Source organism: Pygocentrus nattereri, chromosome 29 (assembly GCF_015220715.1).
Source record: "Pygocentrus nattereri isolate fPygNat1 chromosome 29, fPygNat1.pri, whole genome shotgun sequence".
Taxonomy (NCBI): domain Eukaryota; kingdom Metazoa; phylum Chordata; class Actinopteri; order Characiformes; family Serrasalmidae; genus Pygocentrus; species Pygocentrus nattereri.
In genome coordinates this window covers 5,568,491-5,585,642 of record NC_051239.1, presented here as the reverse complement: position 1 = coordinate 5,585,642, position 17,152 = coordinate 5,568,491, and the positions used below count along the sequence as shown (strand labels likewise).

At 42.4% G+C, this 17,152-nt stretch overlaps 1 protein-coding gene across 2 annotated transcripts in view; it reads right to left on the bottom strand.

The window, feature by feature from the left end:
• Positions 1-17,152, bottom strand: part of golga1 (golgin A1) — a 38,355-nt gene that overhangs the window by 1,190 nt on the left and 20,013 nt on the right. For both annotated transcript variants that reach the window (XM_017682716.2, XM_017682717.2), the window contains 14 exons: positions 16,605-16,700; positions 14,933-15,058; positions 13,665-13,760; positions 12,706-12,801; positions 12,496-12,591; positions 10,511-10,663; positions 10,203-10,298; positions 8,898-8,987; positions 6,839-6,941; positions 6,599-6,759; positions 6,353-6,511; positions 3,632-3,691; positions 3,010-3,276; positions 2,308-2,394 (listed from right to left, as the gene is read on the bottom strand). In XM_017682716.2, coding sequence (XP_017538205.2) covers positions 2,308-2,394; positions 3,010-3,276; positions 3,632-3,691; positions 6,353-6,511; positions 6,599-6,759; positions 6,839-6,941; positions 8,898-8,987; positions 10,203-10,298; positions 10,511-10,663; positions 12,496-12,591; positions 12,706-12,801; positions 13,665-13,760; positions 14,933-15,058; positions 16,605-16,700 — 1,686 coding nt within the window. The remainder of the gene's footprint in view (positions 1-2,307; positions 2,395-3,009; positions 3,277-3,631; positions 3,692-6,352; positions 6,512-6,598; positions 6,760-6,838; positions 6,942-8,897; positions 8,988-10,202; positions 10,299-10,510; positions 10,664-12,495; positions 12,592-12,705; positions 12,802-13,664; positions 13,761-14,932; positions 15,059-16,604; positions 16,701-17,152) is intronic.

Here is a 17,152-nt window from a genome sequence, read left to right as displayed (position 1 = left end):
GACGCTGATGATGGTACAACAGTGACAAGTTTTCTTCAGGCCCCATTTTCAATAACATCAGCAGAGCCGCAGTTTCACGCCAGCAGGTTCAAGCCAGTGGCATTCAGTGCACAGACACTTGTTTTGGTTTTTCTTTAGGCTAATCAACATTTCAGCTGTTTTATGCGGGTTTCCAATAAATTTGTGAGAACTTTAGCCCAGCGCAAATGTGTTTTAAGCTTTAGGCTAAAACAAACTGGTCTGAACGCATGGAGAGTTTCACAGGGTAAATATGACATGAACTACAGCTGATGTGTCCTGTTAACTAATAACTGATCACTTAAATCAGCAGTGAATTAAGTATTGATGGCAATATATTGTGCTGCACTTACATACTGTATTTTATTGTATTGCACTGTGTAGTGTAGTGTGTTGTAGTGTAGTGTGTTGTAGTGCATTGTAGTGTAGTGCATTGTAGTGTAGTGCATTGTAGTGTGTTGTAGTGTAGTGCATTGTAGTGTAGTGCATTGTAGTGTAGTGCATTGTAGTGTGTTGTAGTGTGTTGTAGTGTAGTGCATTGTAGTGTAGTGTATTGTAGTGTATTGTAGTGCGTTGTAGTGTATTGTAGTGCATTGTAGTGTAGTGCATTGTAGTGTAGTGCATTGTAGTGTGTTGTATTGTATTGTAGTGTAGTGCGTTGTAGTGTAGTGCATTGTAGTGTAGTGCATTGTAGTGTAGTGCATTGTAGTGTGTTGTAGTGTAGTGTATTGTATTGTAGTGTGTTGTAGTGCATTGTAGTGTAGTGCATTGTAGTGTGTTGTAGTGTAGTGTATTGTAGTGTATTGTAGTGTAGTGTATTGTAGTGTATTGTAGTGTAGTGCATTGTAGTGTAGTGTGTTGTAGTGTAGTGTATTGTAGTGCGTTGTAGTGTATTGTAGTGCGTTGTAGTGTAGTGCATTGTAGTGTAGTGTAGTGTAGTGCATTGTAGTGTGTTGTATTGTATTGTATTGTAGTGTAGTGTGTTGTAGTGTAGTGTAGTGCATTGTAGTGTATTGTAGTGCGTTGTAGTGTAGTGTATTGTAGTGCGTTGTAGTGTAGTGTAGTGTATTGTAGTGTAGTCTATTGTATTGTAGTGTGTTGTAGTGTAGTGTATTGTATTGTGTTGTAGTGTAGTGTATTGTAGTGTAGTGTATTGTATTGTAGTGCGTTGTAGTGTATTGTAGTATATTGTAGTGTGTTGTAGTGTGTTGTAGTGCGTTGTAGTGTAGTGTAGTGTATTGTAGTGTGTTGTAGTGCTCAGTTAACTTACTCGTAATACGGGGCTTTGTGTGTACACTTACTTTACATGTGCAGGAATAAAACTTTCCCTTAATCGGGCTTAAACTGAGCTTAACATTAAGCTTTACGCTACAACAAACTAGTTTTTGAAAGTACGCCTGCTGAAAAAAGCCAGAGAAACCACTGAGTGTTCCTTTAGGTTTTGTAATGTGTTTCAGCTTCTGGTTTAACTGGTTACCAGTGGCTGATTTGTATATCGGCAGCAGTCTCCCTTCCTGAATGGTAACAGGCACGGAGACACATACAACCAGCACAGTCGCTGTTTGCATACAGAGACGTTATGAATTAGGAGGCCGGCCACTGGTTGAAATACGAATGGGACGCTTGTAACTCCCAACTTTGTTTACACAGCACAATCGCGCGGTCACAGGTCTGACCGCTGGCGCGAAACTGCAGGTGTAGATCTGTGGCTCTGCCCTCTGCAGTCTGACCCTTGTCTCACAATGCCCTGCATGTACCGCTCCACCATGAATGGATCACCACCACTGTGAACCAGTCTTACTCGACAAGTGTCTAGAGCAGAGCGTTTCACACCAAACCACCCAGAATGGCATCTCAAGCATTTAATTATGCCACAATTTTGAAAAAGTCCCTTTTACATGTGAGATGCTCTCAGTTTAAAGGTTGTGCTCTGTATGCCTGACTTCAAAGAGATTAAAGAAGAAGAGAAGGCTGAGCGAAATGCAGCAGGGTGGATGCTTCTGCTCTTGAGGATGCAGCTGCTGCTGCTGCCGCAGGCTAAAAATACCTGCATGCTGCTATTCCTGAACGCCACACTAACGGTTCATGCTTTGATCCAGGGCATTCAGCTTCATCTTCTGACCCACATAGAGGAGAGTGGCCTAGTTAATACACGGCCGCTGAGCTGAAGGCCTCCGGGCTCCAAGCTTACACACGGAGGAGTTCCGCGGCATGTGTGTGTGGTGGTCTTCAAAGGCAGTGGGTATTGTTTATACTGCACACACTATATTGTTTATACTGAACACAAACCTTGTACTCCAGCGTCTGCTTGAGCATGTCTTCTTCTTCTCGTGTGAACTGCAGAAGCACTGAGACTGCTTTAATCAGCTGGTACGCCTGGGGGCCGTGGAGAGGGGGGTGGGCGTGGGGGTTGGGGTCAGGCCGAGAGTGAAAGAAAGAAAACCCAATATGTCAACACGTTAAAAGTAATCTTAAAGGAGTCTTCCACCAATTTTTAAAAATGTCTTCATGGTTTAATGGTTAAGATGTAAGTCATTGAGGGGTCTGATGTGAAACTGTGCTGATGCGTTAATTGCAGAGAAACTTGATTTCTTTACAATGTTGCTGATAAAAAACAAATATAGCCAGTTTATTCATGGCCAGCGAACCTACATGTGTTGTGAGTTCTGCTTTTGTAACATCGACAGTGGTAAAATTAAAAAAGCGTTAGACAAACATTTCATGTCAGGCACCAGCCAGAGTATTCCTAACAATTCCATGGAGTAACTTTCTGTGAGGGAGCTTTTAGAGGTGGACGTCTGGTTATCACCACCACCGCTGCGAACAGTTCTGACTCAGCCAGTTTCTCTAGAACAGAGAGTTTCACACCGAACCGCTCCGACCGACTTCGCTGACGTTAACCTTTAAATTATGCCGACATTTTGAAAAATTGGTGGAATTCCCCTTTAAGCCTAAGGTTAGCAATTATAGGACACAGTGAGGGTCTCTGACCTCAGCCTCTCTGGAGGACATGAACTTGAGCACCACGTGTTTGAGGTACTTAAAGTTGATCTCCCGCGTGTCCATCAGGTCTGAGCTGTTGGTGACCATTGTGTGTGAAGTGATTGGTCCAGGGCCAGCGGTGTGTGTAGAGCTGGGGGCTGGAGTGAGCGCGGCTGCTGGGACTGGGGTCTCTAAGCTGGGCTTTTCAGCCGGGCGCTCCTGCCGTCCATCTGGAAGCTTCTCCTTACTGTCGGAGTCAGTTTCCGGCTTCAGCTTCTGTTGCACAAACAAACAAACGAGGATTTGATGAGGAAGGGAAGAGATCCTGTGGCAGGCTGTTTCACACTGTTTGGCCTCTGATTTCACAACAGCGTGATTCATTTATGATTTCCCTGGGAAATGTTTCAATACACCAAGACATTTCAAAGATCACTGCGATCTGATTCACATGCTAGCCATAACCCTCCTAGTTAGGCAGCGCTGCGTGATGGGAGAACCAGGCTAACGGGTCGAACTGGACAGAACTAAATTGGGACAAAAGTTGGGCAAATAATGAAAAAGAAAATATTATTGCAATTAACTGTAATCAACACCAGGATACAGTCCTACATCCCAATGCCCAAACACCCACCAGCTCTTTCTGTAAGGTCCTCTTCAGTTCTGCCAGTCTCTGCTGCAGCTGTTTTATAGTCTGTAAGAAACAATCACACCCAAAGTTCAGGAAACAGTGCTAAAATGAGCAAGAAAAGGCTTTCAAATTCAAACTATAACCATAATGAAGGCGATTACAGGGACTTCTATTGGCACCTCAAGCAGGGATGGACGATACGGCAGAAATGTAACATCACAAAAAATTACTGTCAAAACGATTATAAAAATAAATAAATAAATAAATAAACAAACACGACCACACGTCTCACCCCTAAGATCAAATCTCTGAGTGTTGTGTGGTTAATAGTGTGTGTGTGTGTGTGTGTGTGTGTGTTTGTTGGGCAGTATAACAGTAATAAAGTGCACTGTGGTGGTTAAAAACGATGACTGTATTTCCGAATAATGATTATGGATGCACAATGATTGAAATTATATTGTTGCTGTCAAGCAAACACTTCATCTCCAAAATAGTAACTTTACAGAAAAAAAGACCCCGTTTACACCTGGTCACGTCATCTTACTATCTGGACTGTATACTGATAAGATTTTAGCCACATGCTTTTAACTCTTGGTAGTCAAATGTGTCTCCGGAGAGGAAGCCCGACTGCTGTGTGGAAGAGAACATGCAAATCTGCTCGTTACATGGAAACCAGTTTCCAACTATTTATCTGTCCAGCCTCTTCACGAGCTGTACTAAAGGCTGCTGCCTCGAAATTTGCATTTTTTCACGACGTCAGTCATGATGGGAGTTTGTTATATTGTTTAACATGTGCAAAGGGTTACTGGAGATCTCATTAAAAAAATTAAAATCTCCAAAAATGAAGGTAAGGTTTTTGTGCGACTCTGATGATAGTAGTACTGGCAGTTATTCGCATTAAAAAATAACCTGGGCAGATATTGAGATTTGACCAATACATGATGAATTTACTTTAGAAGAGCAGAATGAATGTTTACTTGATGCTAAAAAAAAAATCTGCATTTACACCATTTTCACCCTATAGAAATAAATTTTTTCTGTAACATAATTCCAGTAGATCTACTCCAAATCTCTATATTTCAGAATTGTTTGTTTTGGCATGGGCAGATATTTACATTATACACTACACTGTCACACGTATATGAACTTGAGTGACATCCCATTCTTAATCCATGGGGTTAATATGATGTTACAGCTTCAACTCTTCTGGGAAGGCTTTGCAGAAGGGTTAGGAGTGTTTATGGGAATTTTTGACCGTTCTTCCAGAAGCTCATTTGTGAGGTCAGACAGTGATGTTGGACGAGAAGGCCTGGCTCACAGTCTCCGCTCTAATTCATCCCAAAGGTGTTCTATCGGGTTGAGGTCAGGCTTGAAATCAGCTGCTTGGCATGGAAACCCATTCCATGAAGCTCTCTACGCTGTTCTTGAGCTCATCTGAAGGCCACATGAGGTTTTGGAGGTCTGTAGTGATTGACTCTGCAGAAAGTCGGTGACCTCTGTGCACTATGCCCCTCAGCATCTGCTGCTCTGTCATTTTACGTGACCGACCACTTCGTGGCTGATTTGCTGTCGTTCCCAATCGCTTCCAATTTGTTATAATCCCACTGACAGTCGACTGTGGAATATTTAGTAGTGAGGAAATTTCAGGACTGGACTTGCTGCACAGGTGGCGTCCGATCACGGTACCACGCTGGAGTTCACTGAGCTCCTGAGAGCGACCCATTCTTTCACTAATGTCTGTAGAAGCAGTCTGCAGGCCTAGGGGCTCGGCTTTATACACCTGTGGCCATGGAAGTGACTGGAACACCTGAATTCAATGATTTGAATGGGTGGCTGAAGACTTTTGGAAATATAGTGTATATATCGCATTTCAGAGCTGGTCCACAATTCCCATATGTGCCGGTTTAATGATTATGTGGTCCACTTTCTGCACCACGTCTGTCTAGTAAATGCTTACGTAAACACAGTCTAGCCATTCACATTTCAGTAAGTCGGAACAGAACCTGCAGTCATGTGTGGCATCTGCAGCCTGTTTGCTAAGCTAACATTAGGTTAGTAGACGTCAGATATAAACACCACAGAACTGGTTTAATTTCACAGTTCTGTCCTAACGCCAGCTTGACTTCACTCCTTCAGATCTGAGTCAGGATCATCTGAATGTGTGTCGGTGCTTTAGTTAGCCAGAATCGTACGTTTTGGGGTAAGCAGTGGTGTCAGCATGGTGGCTGCTCTAGTGTTACTCAGCTCCTCGCTCCTAGTTAGCAGCACTATTTAACATGTTAGACACAGTCATATGCAGAAGTTTGAACACCTCTGGTCAAATGATGTTTCGTTGATTTTCTAAGTGAAAATAAGTTCAAATATCAGTTCACGTTTTAATAAACAATTACTTTATATTTGCTGAATTCGACTGCCGGTGGCTCCAAAACACACTTCATCATGTTCTTCATAACTTTCATATTTCATAAGCTCCATTCAGAAGCTGGTCGTCGTGTGAGGCTGTAGCTCTTCTCTCCAGTCTAATAGACGGTGACGTCATTTTAAACCCTTATAATAAAAGAAGCTGAACTTTGTTTTTCTACCGAAAGTCGACCACAATGAGTGTAGAAACGAGGAGGTGGTCATGATGTTACGCCTGATCGGTGTATATAACAGTAATATTTGGAGGCACTTTGAAGATATGAAATAAGTGGATACCACCCAACCTCAGTATGTGTGCCTCACCTTGTTCTTCTCACCAAGTTGCTGCTCTAACTCCTTGTTAGCTTTCTGCAGCTGGTCCAGGTCACCCACAGCAAGGACCCCATTCTGTTCACTCACGCACACCTCTGCATCCTGCAGCTGGGCCGTTAGACTCTCCACCTCACTCTGCAAATCAAACACCTACAACAAACACACAAATGAAGACAAAGGCTGCAAAGCTGAGAACAGAGGGCAGGTGAACATGTGCTGCTGTTCTCTCTGTCTGACCTTTGACTGGCAGGAGTCATGTTGCTGCAAGTGTGTGAGGAGCTCCTGCTGCAGTGACTCGATCTGGGAGTTCCTCTCCTGCTCCTTTTGCTCCGCCTCCAAACGCAGAGCCTCATACTCGGCCTGCAGCGAGGAGAGCCCGGAGCGGGCCGTCTGCAAGTCTAACACAGACACACAGCTCAGGTCACACACCCATACTGTATCCTACACTAAACAATGATCTACGCTTTGATGTCTTACCTTCTCTTAGACTGCCGAGCTCCGCCTCTTTCACGCCCACCTGCTCTGTGAGCCGATGCACGTCCTGCTCCGCCCTCTGCAGAGACTCTGACATCTCAGCAACCTATCAGAGAGGACCAACACACGGAGTTGACAAATCAGGGTTAACTATTGCTTTTAAAAAGACGACACACAGCACATAAAGGTGCAGTAGGAATCCCGGAACCTGAATCCTGACTCAGGACTACTGTGGTTTCAGCTTGTGTATCCCTCAGGTCAGGGATCACTGTGTGCTGGGACAAGCTGGATGCAGAGGAAATGAAGGAAATTTTAATTTTCGTATATTCTACTCAATATTATCTAGAACATTAGAAAACTATGTTTCAATTTAATGATTAAATCTCATCAGTAATTTTTTGTTAAAAGTTTTTTATTGTTGTCATGTCTTTCCTTTTTTAAAAGGTGCTATATAAATAAGTTTGCCCTGCTGTATTCGTTTATTAAGTAAATGCAGTTTAGAGCAGTCTGGCCAGAACAGTAGGAAAAGCATTTGGACTGTACTGAGTGACTAAAACAGACATTTTCACACAAAGCTGAACTTCTTATTCATCAGTTTCTTATCCACATTTTCTGTTGGAACATAAATGGTGCCGGTGTCACTATACAAGAGCTGCGGCAGCTCCAGTCTCATCATCATCGCCTCAGATCAGAGCTCTAAAACAGGCAGTTAGGAGTCTCGACAGCCCAAACACGGACTACTGCCGAGATTCCCCCACAGCTCTGACAGGGAAGGACCGTTTGGCCGACAGGAAAGAAGGCTAATCATAAAACTGCCGTTTTTGCGTGATGTGCAGACAGATGATCTCGCTGTCTTCAGATGGGGACTCGCCGTTTCCTGTTGGACTGATAAAAACTGAACGGAAGCCCATGCGTTGATAAAGCTGTATAATTCTCAGTCCCTCAAACTGGGGTCTGTTTTCATAACAGTTATCAAATTTTGTTTTATATTCATTGCAGACGTAGTACATACACTCTACTAACACGTGACTCATAACAAGCTTAACAGTTACAATCAGGTCAGTCAGAACAGGGAACAGTGTCGCTGACCAATGAAAAACAAGTATCTCCACAATATGAACTTTACAGGAGAGGCCAAGAACCCTCTTACCTTTCAATGGAAGTCAATGTAAAGAGATTTTGTTCCAAGTGATTGTAGAGCATTTCTATTGGCACACAACATAAAGGACGGCTGGAGTGTTGAAACTATGTCGAAAACTAAAAATCAACAAAAACGGAGGTACATTGGTTTTCATTGGATAGTGACGATATGACAACGTAGGATGACATGGACTGGAACTGCAGAGCCCAGACCTCGAACAAATGGCCAAATAATGGACAACTAGTGTAAAAGTGCATCTGAAGGTGCCTTTTCAACTGACTTTCATAAATAAAACATACAAAATAATATATGAATTAATATTAATACTTTGGGTGTGTTATTATGAGCGTTTTCTCTTGCATTTTAACATTTATGCTGTGCTTTTTATTGCTTACCATCTTATTTTGCTTTCTGGGGACTTTTAATACCATCAATTTTATTTATACCATTCAAAGTTCATTAGTATTGTTTTCAAACATCATATGCTTAAGTTACATTTCTCCGTTTTAAGAATATTTGAGAAATACGTTAGAAGAATAATGAACCCTTTTTAAACGGTGTGAAAAAGCTTTCCAACTTTACTGTCACCAAGTAAAATTGATAACTGTGCCAGAACACTGACGGCATCCACCGACATCTAATTGAATGTGGCCATTTTTCCCCCCTTGTTTTTACCTCTCATTCATGCTAGAACTGACTTGGTTAATAATGGATCCATATAATTTTTAAAATGTATTTTTATTGATTTATTGTTCTACACTTGTTTGTTCTTGCACGCTTATTTAAATAAATAAACAAATAAATAAACAAACACACAACCCTGAACTGAACAGCGCTGAACGACGGTCAATTCTAAAAGAATCGGAACAGAATGGAATCGGAGTCAGACGTTCATCTCTACCAGCTCCTGAAGCGACGTACCTGCTGCTGGAGCTCCTCTCTCTGCTTTCTCGTTTCCTCCAAAGCTTTAGCGATCTCCACGCTCACCGTCTGTCTGCTACTCAACTCGGCCTGACGTACGAACACAAACAACGTGGAATTAGGTGCTACAGAACAACTTCAACGAAGCGGAGTGAATAAGCTCCAAGGTTTGGGTGATGTGACAACATATCGTTATGCAGAATAATGGTAAGATAAGCTTGTTTGAGCTTCGGTTAGGAAGAGTACTAAAACTGTGATCCGCAGTATCTCGCCTTTAGAAGACCTTCAGAAGAGCTCTGCTGTTTAAGGCTCCGAGCTGTTATGCAAGTTCCAATCCTAATGAGTTTAACAGACCATGTGAAGTTGTAAGCAAAAGTTAGAGCGAAGTCACATAACACATTCTCTGCACCAGAGGTCTTTAATTAAAATTCACTAAGAAAATGTTCTCGAGCAAAGGTCTGGAACATCATGTCTAACTTGCATCATGATTCAGTGCCGTATACTGTTTACAGAAGTAGCCGAGAGGTTATATCAGCATCTTATGTACGTCAAATCAAAGCACAATTCATATTATTTCAACAATATTTATTGTCGGTTTTATGTTTTTAGAGAACGTCATGTAAAATAATCCGGCTCATTTTATTCTCCAACCGTCTGTCTTGCCTCATCCCTCCCCTGTGTGTGGAGTCACTGGTTAGTGGTTGGATAGTGTGGTGGTTAACACCTCTGCCTTCTACACTGTAGACTGGGGTTCAATCCCCACCTGGGTCAGCTCCCTACACTATACCAATAAGGGTCCTTGGGCAAGACTCCTAACACCGCCTTCGCCTACCTGTGTAAAATAATCAAACTGTAAGTCGCTCTGGATAAGAGCGTCTGCGAAATGCCATAAATGTGAAATGTGAACTCACTCGAGTCTCGGTGCTCATCGTAACGCACAGATCTGATTGGCTGAGAAGCGTCACATGATATTCTGTGAGTCTCCAGCCGCTAAAGCAGCCGTAAAGGCTAGAAAAGCTACGCTGATTAAAGTAGGACCACCCTGTCGAAACTAAATCATTCTCCATAGTGTATCGGTTATAGGTCAAGGTCCACATAGGACAGCGTCTGGGGCCGGACCCAGACTGCAGCCCGCCTATCAGTGACCTCTGCTCTACAGAGAATAAGGGGGGGGGGTGCAGTAGTGTGCTCGCAGTAGAGATGCTCTTACTGTCACACAACACTTCGGTGTTTTCAGTGCAACAGAATATAAAACAGCCCACAAACACATAAAGCCGTAATTCTGGACTTGTGAACGAAACTCACTTTTGACTGCTGAAGCTCTGCTGAGAGTTTCTCCACAGTGCTCTCCACCTCAGCCTTACTCTTCAGCAGGGAGTCCTTCTCTGCTTCCAGCAACAGCTACACACCGGGATACGTGAGAGATTGTGTTATGTCAGGCATGTGCGCTTGTTAAGTTTATATACCTTTGTCTCTGGTTCTGCATCAAAGTCTGGAGTATTTTGTTTGTTCTGTAGGTAAGAATCTCTTCTCTGGTTTCACTATAAAGTCAGTAGTGTTTTTGTGTTGGAAGCGCAAAAAAAAAAAAAACAGCCGAAGAAAACCCCACACACCATGCGGTCCCGGTGAGCACTGATCTCCGTCTCTCTCTCTCGCCGCAGCGTCAGCATCTCCTCCTCCAATTTAGCGGTTTTCTCCAGGCCTCTCTGTCTCTGAGTGCTCACCTGCTGCTGTAACCTCTCCCTCTCCTCCAACCACTCCACCTGCTGCAGGAGCAAAGAGCCAAAGGTAACTGTGTGGATCAAAGCTAGAACATTAAACGACAATCAGCAGGTTAATCAGATAAGACGCTTTAATGCTAGAACCCGCATGATGGGAGCCACCCGGCTCTTCGCCACCGATAACATCTAAAGCTCTGCTTACACGACAATCGATTTCTTCTAAAATTGAGTTTTAAAGATTTTCTTGAGCTCTCAAACTGAACTCTTTCAGCGCCTGGCATGCCAGTCCACTAACATAACAATAAAAAAAAGACAAAAAAAATAGCCCATTTAGTTTTAGTGTGGATACACAGCATAAGCCTGACCCCTCCGGTCCACTTTACTCTGACAGGCCGCACTTAGATGCTGAACTTTGACCAATGAAAGCATTTTTCCATGAAAGGTGTTAAACGAGAGAAGCCTGGAAGAAGGTATTTAAAATGTCAGTACACAGTTCTGGACGTTGTCTCACGTTTCAACGCTGCATCTAAATCGGTAGGTTTTAACCTGTGGGCTGCGGCCCCCCAGTGGGCCGTGTTGGTACTGCTAGTGGGCCACTGGATTCCAATTTTTTCTTTGTAAACCATAAATTGTTAAGACACAGATATTAACCAAACATGACTTTAAATATCGCTGTTGTTGGAAGAAAAGCTCGTATCCCCAAAATGTGAACTTTACAGGAAAATGAAAAAACATACTGTACTTGTAGGTCATTGGATCCAGACATTTTTCCAGGTCATTTTGGGCTGTTACTTTTGGCCCGTTCTTCAGGAAATTTACACACAACGTAAAGAGCAACAGGCGTTTTCAAATTACGTCAAAAACGACATGTAAAACGTTTCACGTTTCAGTTGTACGGAACTCATCCCCCACGGATAAATGATTAAAGGGACCTTTTAAAAGCTAGTGCTGGGCTTCACTTGCGTGAGAACTGAACATGAGCTACTAGACCTCTGAGCAAACAGCACAGAGCACTTTTCAAACGAAGCTTTAAAACCCAACTATTTACATTATTGCTTGGCTACGTTCACACAGGGCAGGCCAAAGTGGCCCAAACCTGATCTTTCTCTTTATATGTGACACAGATGTGTGTCTGTTTTCTGTGTGAACAGACAAACTCCCTAAATCTGACATTTTCACTTCAGATTGAGAGGCTTTCATATGTGGTCCTGAAATCCGATATGCATCCGTGCGACTGGGAATTCATGTCAATCCAACGCGACAGTCATCATCATTTTGCGTTGCTGAGACCTCAAATGTTTAGGCCGATGTTTAGAAAGAAAAGGCTGCAGCACCAAAGAACCAGTTCAAAGTCTGAAAGCAAAGTTTAAAGAATCTGAAGTGACCATGACCGAACAACATGCACTCTGAACACATTCTGGGTGATGAGCCCAGCTGTCAGTCAGTGAAGCTTCATGATGGCTCGTGTGGTGCTGGTGAAGACCATATACCTCTGGATGAGCCACATGAAGCAACGTGAAGCACTGATCTTTTGCCCATGTGGGCCAGTTAGGAGCCGATCTGTTCCCAGATCACATTTAAAGAATGTGAACAGCCAAACAAAACAATAGGATCTGGTGGCTGCTGTGTGAACGTAGCAAATATGTAAAGTCAGAACTCCACTTGCAGCTTTCCTCTCTTCAGCCTGACATCCAGCACTCAGCAGCTGCCAAACAAGCTCAGCTACTCATTAGGGTCATTAAAAAAGATCAGTAAAACCTTCTAGTGGGTGGCGGAAGCTTTCGTAGTCATTTGTGTGAGCCGTGAGCTGCAAAAGGTTGGGAACCCCTGATCTAAACCGCTAGATCTTTAAGTTTGAGTGGCTCAGCTCTACATACCAGTTTCTCTTTCTGTGCTTCACTCTCAGCCAACTGCTGCTCCACACTCTTCAGCTTCTCGCCGGAGTCTGTCAGTCTCTGCTCCAGATCAGCAATCTGAGCCAAAACACACAACAGTGAAAGAACAGACACTAATCTGTGTTACAGGGGGTAAAGTGGGAAGCCTGTTCGAAGATTATCTGGGTAGAGAATCACTCTCCGAGCTCTCACCTGCGAGTCTGTCCTCTCTCTGTAGGATCTGGACGACTCGTCTTTGTGTCTCAGCAGCGTCTGGAGCTCAGACACGTTAGTGTTCAGTCTGGAAATCTGCCACACACCAAACAAAGAGTCAGAGAAACATCTTAGAAAGAGAAAAAATAATAAAACGTTTTGGGGGGTGGTTGTAGCTCCAGTGCTTAACTAAAAATGGAACATTTCAGACACTAAATAGGGCCTGGACATATTTTTGTAGTTCAGCAGTGGAGCTACTGGAAGCTAATGGAAACTTCTACCCCACCAATTAGCAATTAAAGAAGGAAACTTCGCCAAACGTCTTCACTGATCAGCTAGAGGGAAACGTGTAAATCTGGACAAACCATCATTCCAATAAATGAATGTAGTGCATAAATACAGAGAGATTCAGTTGAAAGAGGCCTCGGATATTCTGTAATAACTCTCGCTAGGACAAAGCAATCTGAATCAAACACCACGCGATGTGCTCCTCAGTATATGGAGCTTTGAAGAAGCCAGGATGCCATGCGTCGGAGCGATGAGGTAGGCGCCGGACAGCCATCGCGACATTTAACCTCCATTTGCATCTTCCGGGCGCAGACTCCTGTACCCCTTCACACCGTCACGCGACTTCTCATCAGAACGGACGAGTCCGTTCTTCTGCAGCAGGGTCATTTCAAAGGGGCTTTACCCACCACGGTCACTGGATCTGACACCGCCAGACTTCTTCCTGTGTGGAAGATTTGAAGGAAACCATCCAGCACGAAATTGCTGCTATTCTCCCGATATGCTTGCCGATACGTCCAGGAACATGGAGCGCCGCTTCGAAACACATACATGCACATACATCAAGGTATGTAGTATAATTTTTCAGACTGCTTCATCCTAATGGGAGGTACGACAGAACATTCAGGGCCTTTTTCGAGTGAATCTCCCTGTATATTAGTAGATGCTGGTACCTGTGCCTCCAGAGAGCTCACTGATGTAGTGTGATTGGTTCGCTCCTCCAGTAGCTCACTCCTCGCCTCCTCTAACCTCTGCTCCAGTGCAGATTTCTATACACAGACACGTCAAGACATTGTGATCATAAGATAAACAAGCTTATGTTCGTCACTCCGTCATGTTCTTCATAACGTTCATATTTCATAAGCTCCATTCAGAAGCTGGGCGCCGTGTGAGGCTGTAGCTCTTCTCTCCAGTCTAATAGACGGTGATGTCATTTTAAACCCTTATAATAAAAGAAGCTGAACTTTGACCCGTTTTCCCCAAATCTGGGCTCTAAACTATAAACAGACGGCGTCTCTTCAGTGATCTGCTCTGGAAACATTACTTTTATAGAATAACACAAAGAAAGTCTAAATTGTAAGCATATAGCGATGTGTGTAGATCATAAAACACATGTTCTGTTAATTTATGGGGAGCTTTTACAAACAAACAAACAAACAAACAAACAATAAATAAATAAATAAATAAATAAATAAAAATAAAATACAAATAAATTATTTCATGCAGTCACTGAATAATTAGCCTTACGATTCGGTCATGGAAATTCAGATGAACAAACCAAGACATACCCTGGTCAATAAGAGGTCGGGCTAATATGTGGTATGAAAGTAGACTACATTAAATTTGCCGTCTTTAGGCTGTTTTATTTCACTTAATGAAGCCTAAAGCTTTGTTTATATATAACACAATGCTGTGTTTGATGCTTTCATGGGTTGTATCTGTGATTTTAGGTCAGTCATTGGTTGAAATATTCTGCCAAAAACAAACAATTTTGAAAAACAGGTAACTTTGCAATGAATGAATCAAATATTAATATTCAACATTATTGAAAACCACAAATATTTACAATAACATTCAGCGAATTAAAGCTGAAGGATTCGATTGAATTCACACTGACCTTAAAGCTACACAATGTAAGTTAGTTGCCTAAACATGGTTAGAGGCAACTAATTGCACTTCACAGGGCAACTGACAGCAGCCTGTTTGAATTCTCCTGACTCAGTAATGCCACTTCTCCACAACAAACAGAGCATATTTCATACAGTCAAGGTGCATCAAATCATACAAAGCACAAACAGCTTAAAACGAGTCTGTTTAGTGAGGGACGAGAAACTGGCCATGACCTTACTGTAGTCGAATAAGTAAATAAATCAAGATGGACGAGTGGACAAACCCTGAAGTAAGCCCATCAGTGCTTTATGCTCTGTGTATGTGTTTTTACCTCCTTGAGCAGCTCCTGCAGATGTTCATCCTGAGACAGGTTGGCCTCCAGCCTCCGCTCCAGAGAGAGAGCTTTCTCTTGCAGACCAGCCAATATCCGCTCTCGCTCTTCCTCCGTCACCGCCGCCTGACCAATCACACCACTCCATCAGCACTTATATTCAAATTCAGGAGGACATCACTGTAGTATAAGCCTTGCGTCTCAGCAGCTATGAGCTGGAGTGCTATAGTCAATTCTGGATACAATGTGTGACACTAAAGACTATTTAAAGTTTACTTTATTCGGTAACACTTTCAATGGATGTCACGTTTGTAAGTATCTATAAACACATTCACAACATGCTATTATGCATTCATAAGGCATCATAAACATGGCTATAAATATTTATAAAAATGCATTACGTTACAGCCATTTTTATTATATGAATTGTTAACATAATGCGTTATAAGTGCTGTTCATAAATTATAAGAGCTCATAAGGTGTATTTGTCCCCTCTAAGTAAAGTGAAGCGTGCTGGACTAAAGCCTCCTCCAGGGTTAAGACTGAGGCTTCAAGTTGAAGTATTTACTGAAGGATTTACTGAAACAGCAAAACACAAAAAAGCTCATTACAGGCTTCAAATCTCAGAGTTTAAACTAGAGCAACATCAGTTTCACCCAATGTGGGAAAGTCAATGTACACCACTGTTAATGTGCACCACCGTTAGCCTGGCACTGACTTAACACTGCATATCCAATAGAAATTACCATTACTGCACTGTAGTGTAGTGTAGGGTTACAGAGTGAAGGGTTCTAGCGCTTGACGTTAGAACCACTGAGGGAACAAATGACAATGACAGCGCTTTACTATCGCCTGTCCCTCTCCAGGCCTTCACTCCACAGAGACTTCACTCTCAAATAAAATACCGGAAAGTCTTTATGCTCTCCAAGCTGGGACTGACTTCTTTGGCACTGACAGTACAACATGTTATTAACACTACTTATAATGCATTATATTAACAAATCATAATACATAATAAAAATGGCCACTATGTATAACTAGGTGTAATTCACTTTTATAAATATTTATATCCATGTTTAAAATGCCTTATGAATGCATTATAACATGTTATAAACATGGTTATAGATGCTTACAAACGTGACATTCATATAAAGTGTTACCCTTTATTCTATTTTATGGTTGGTCATTCAAAGCATTGAATTCTATTTTTTATTATACAATTGGCTAAATTTCTTGTCATTTCATGAAATTAGTTTACAGATGGTGTTGATATGCGGGCAGAGACTTTCGCTCCTGTTGCTCTACTGTATTCTGCATATCGGGCAGGTTGGCATGTTTTCAGATGGTGTCTAACCTGCAGTGGAGAAGTTCTTGGATGATGCACCACCTTTTGATACTCAACACGAACAGTGATTATAAATCTCTTGTCTAAAGACCCTCGTAGAAACCATGATGACAATAGTTACATTACAGCCAATTTCCCCCCACACTGTTGATCTGCTGCTGCTTTAACTGTCTGAACGAGTCTGTGCTGACCAGCGTAGAAAAGTGGAAATAAACATGTTTAATCTTCTGCATTTCACCTCTATACACTGTAAGTTTAAGGCAACGCCACGAGCAATGTTGGGTATTTTGGTGACTTTTCTTATGATCATTTTATAACAGGGTGTACCTTGTTTTTATGCTGTTCATGCTGGAGTTTTAGTTCACCGTGTTCAGCCTGTAGAGATTCCAACGACTTCTGTAAAGATCTCGCATCATTCTGAGCCTGAAACATCACACACACACACACACACACACACACACACACACACACACACACACACACACACACACACACACACACACACACTAGATTTTTTGTGTTTCTACATTACAGACAGCCAATTCTAACACAAAAACAAATAGATAAATCACTCAGTTTACAGTCCAAAGCCCTGCAATGTGTACCTCAACCTGCTTGTGCTTCATCCTATCAGAGTAAAGTGGGTGGGGCATATGCTCTGCACACACTCACGCTTAAAATTAGACACCTTCCTCTTTCCTGAGGAGACTTCAAATTCTTGTACTTGCTGGAGTTTTGTTAGAGGGCGGCACAGCGGGCATCAAAAGGAGTCATGAAAGCTACTGAATATCTTTGATTTATCTTAGCCGAATCAATCTGTGCAGTGTATAATTAAAGGTCTGTAGAATCAAGACAATTTTAACACATAAAATACT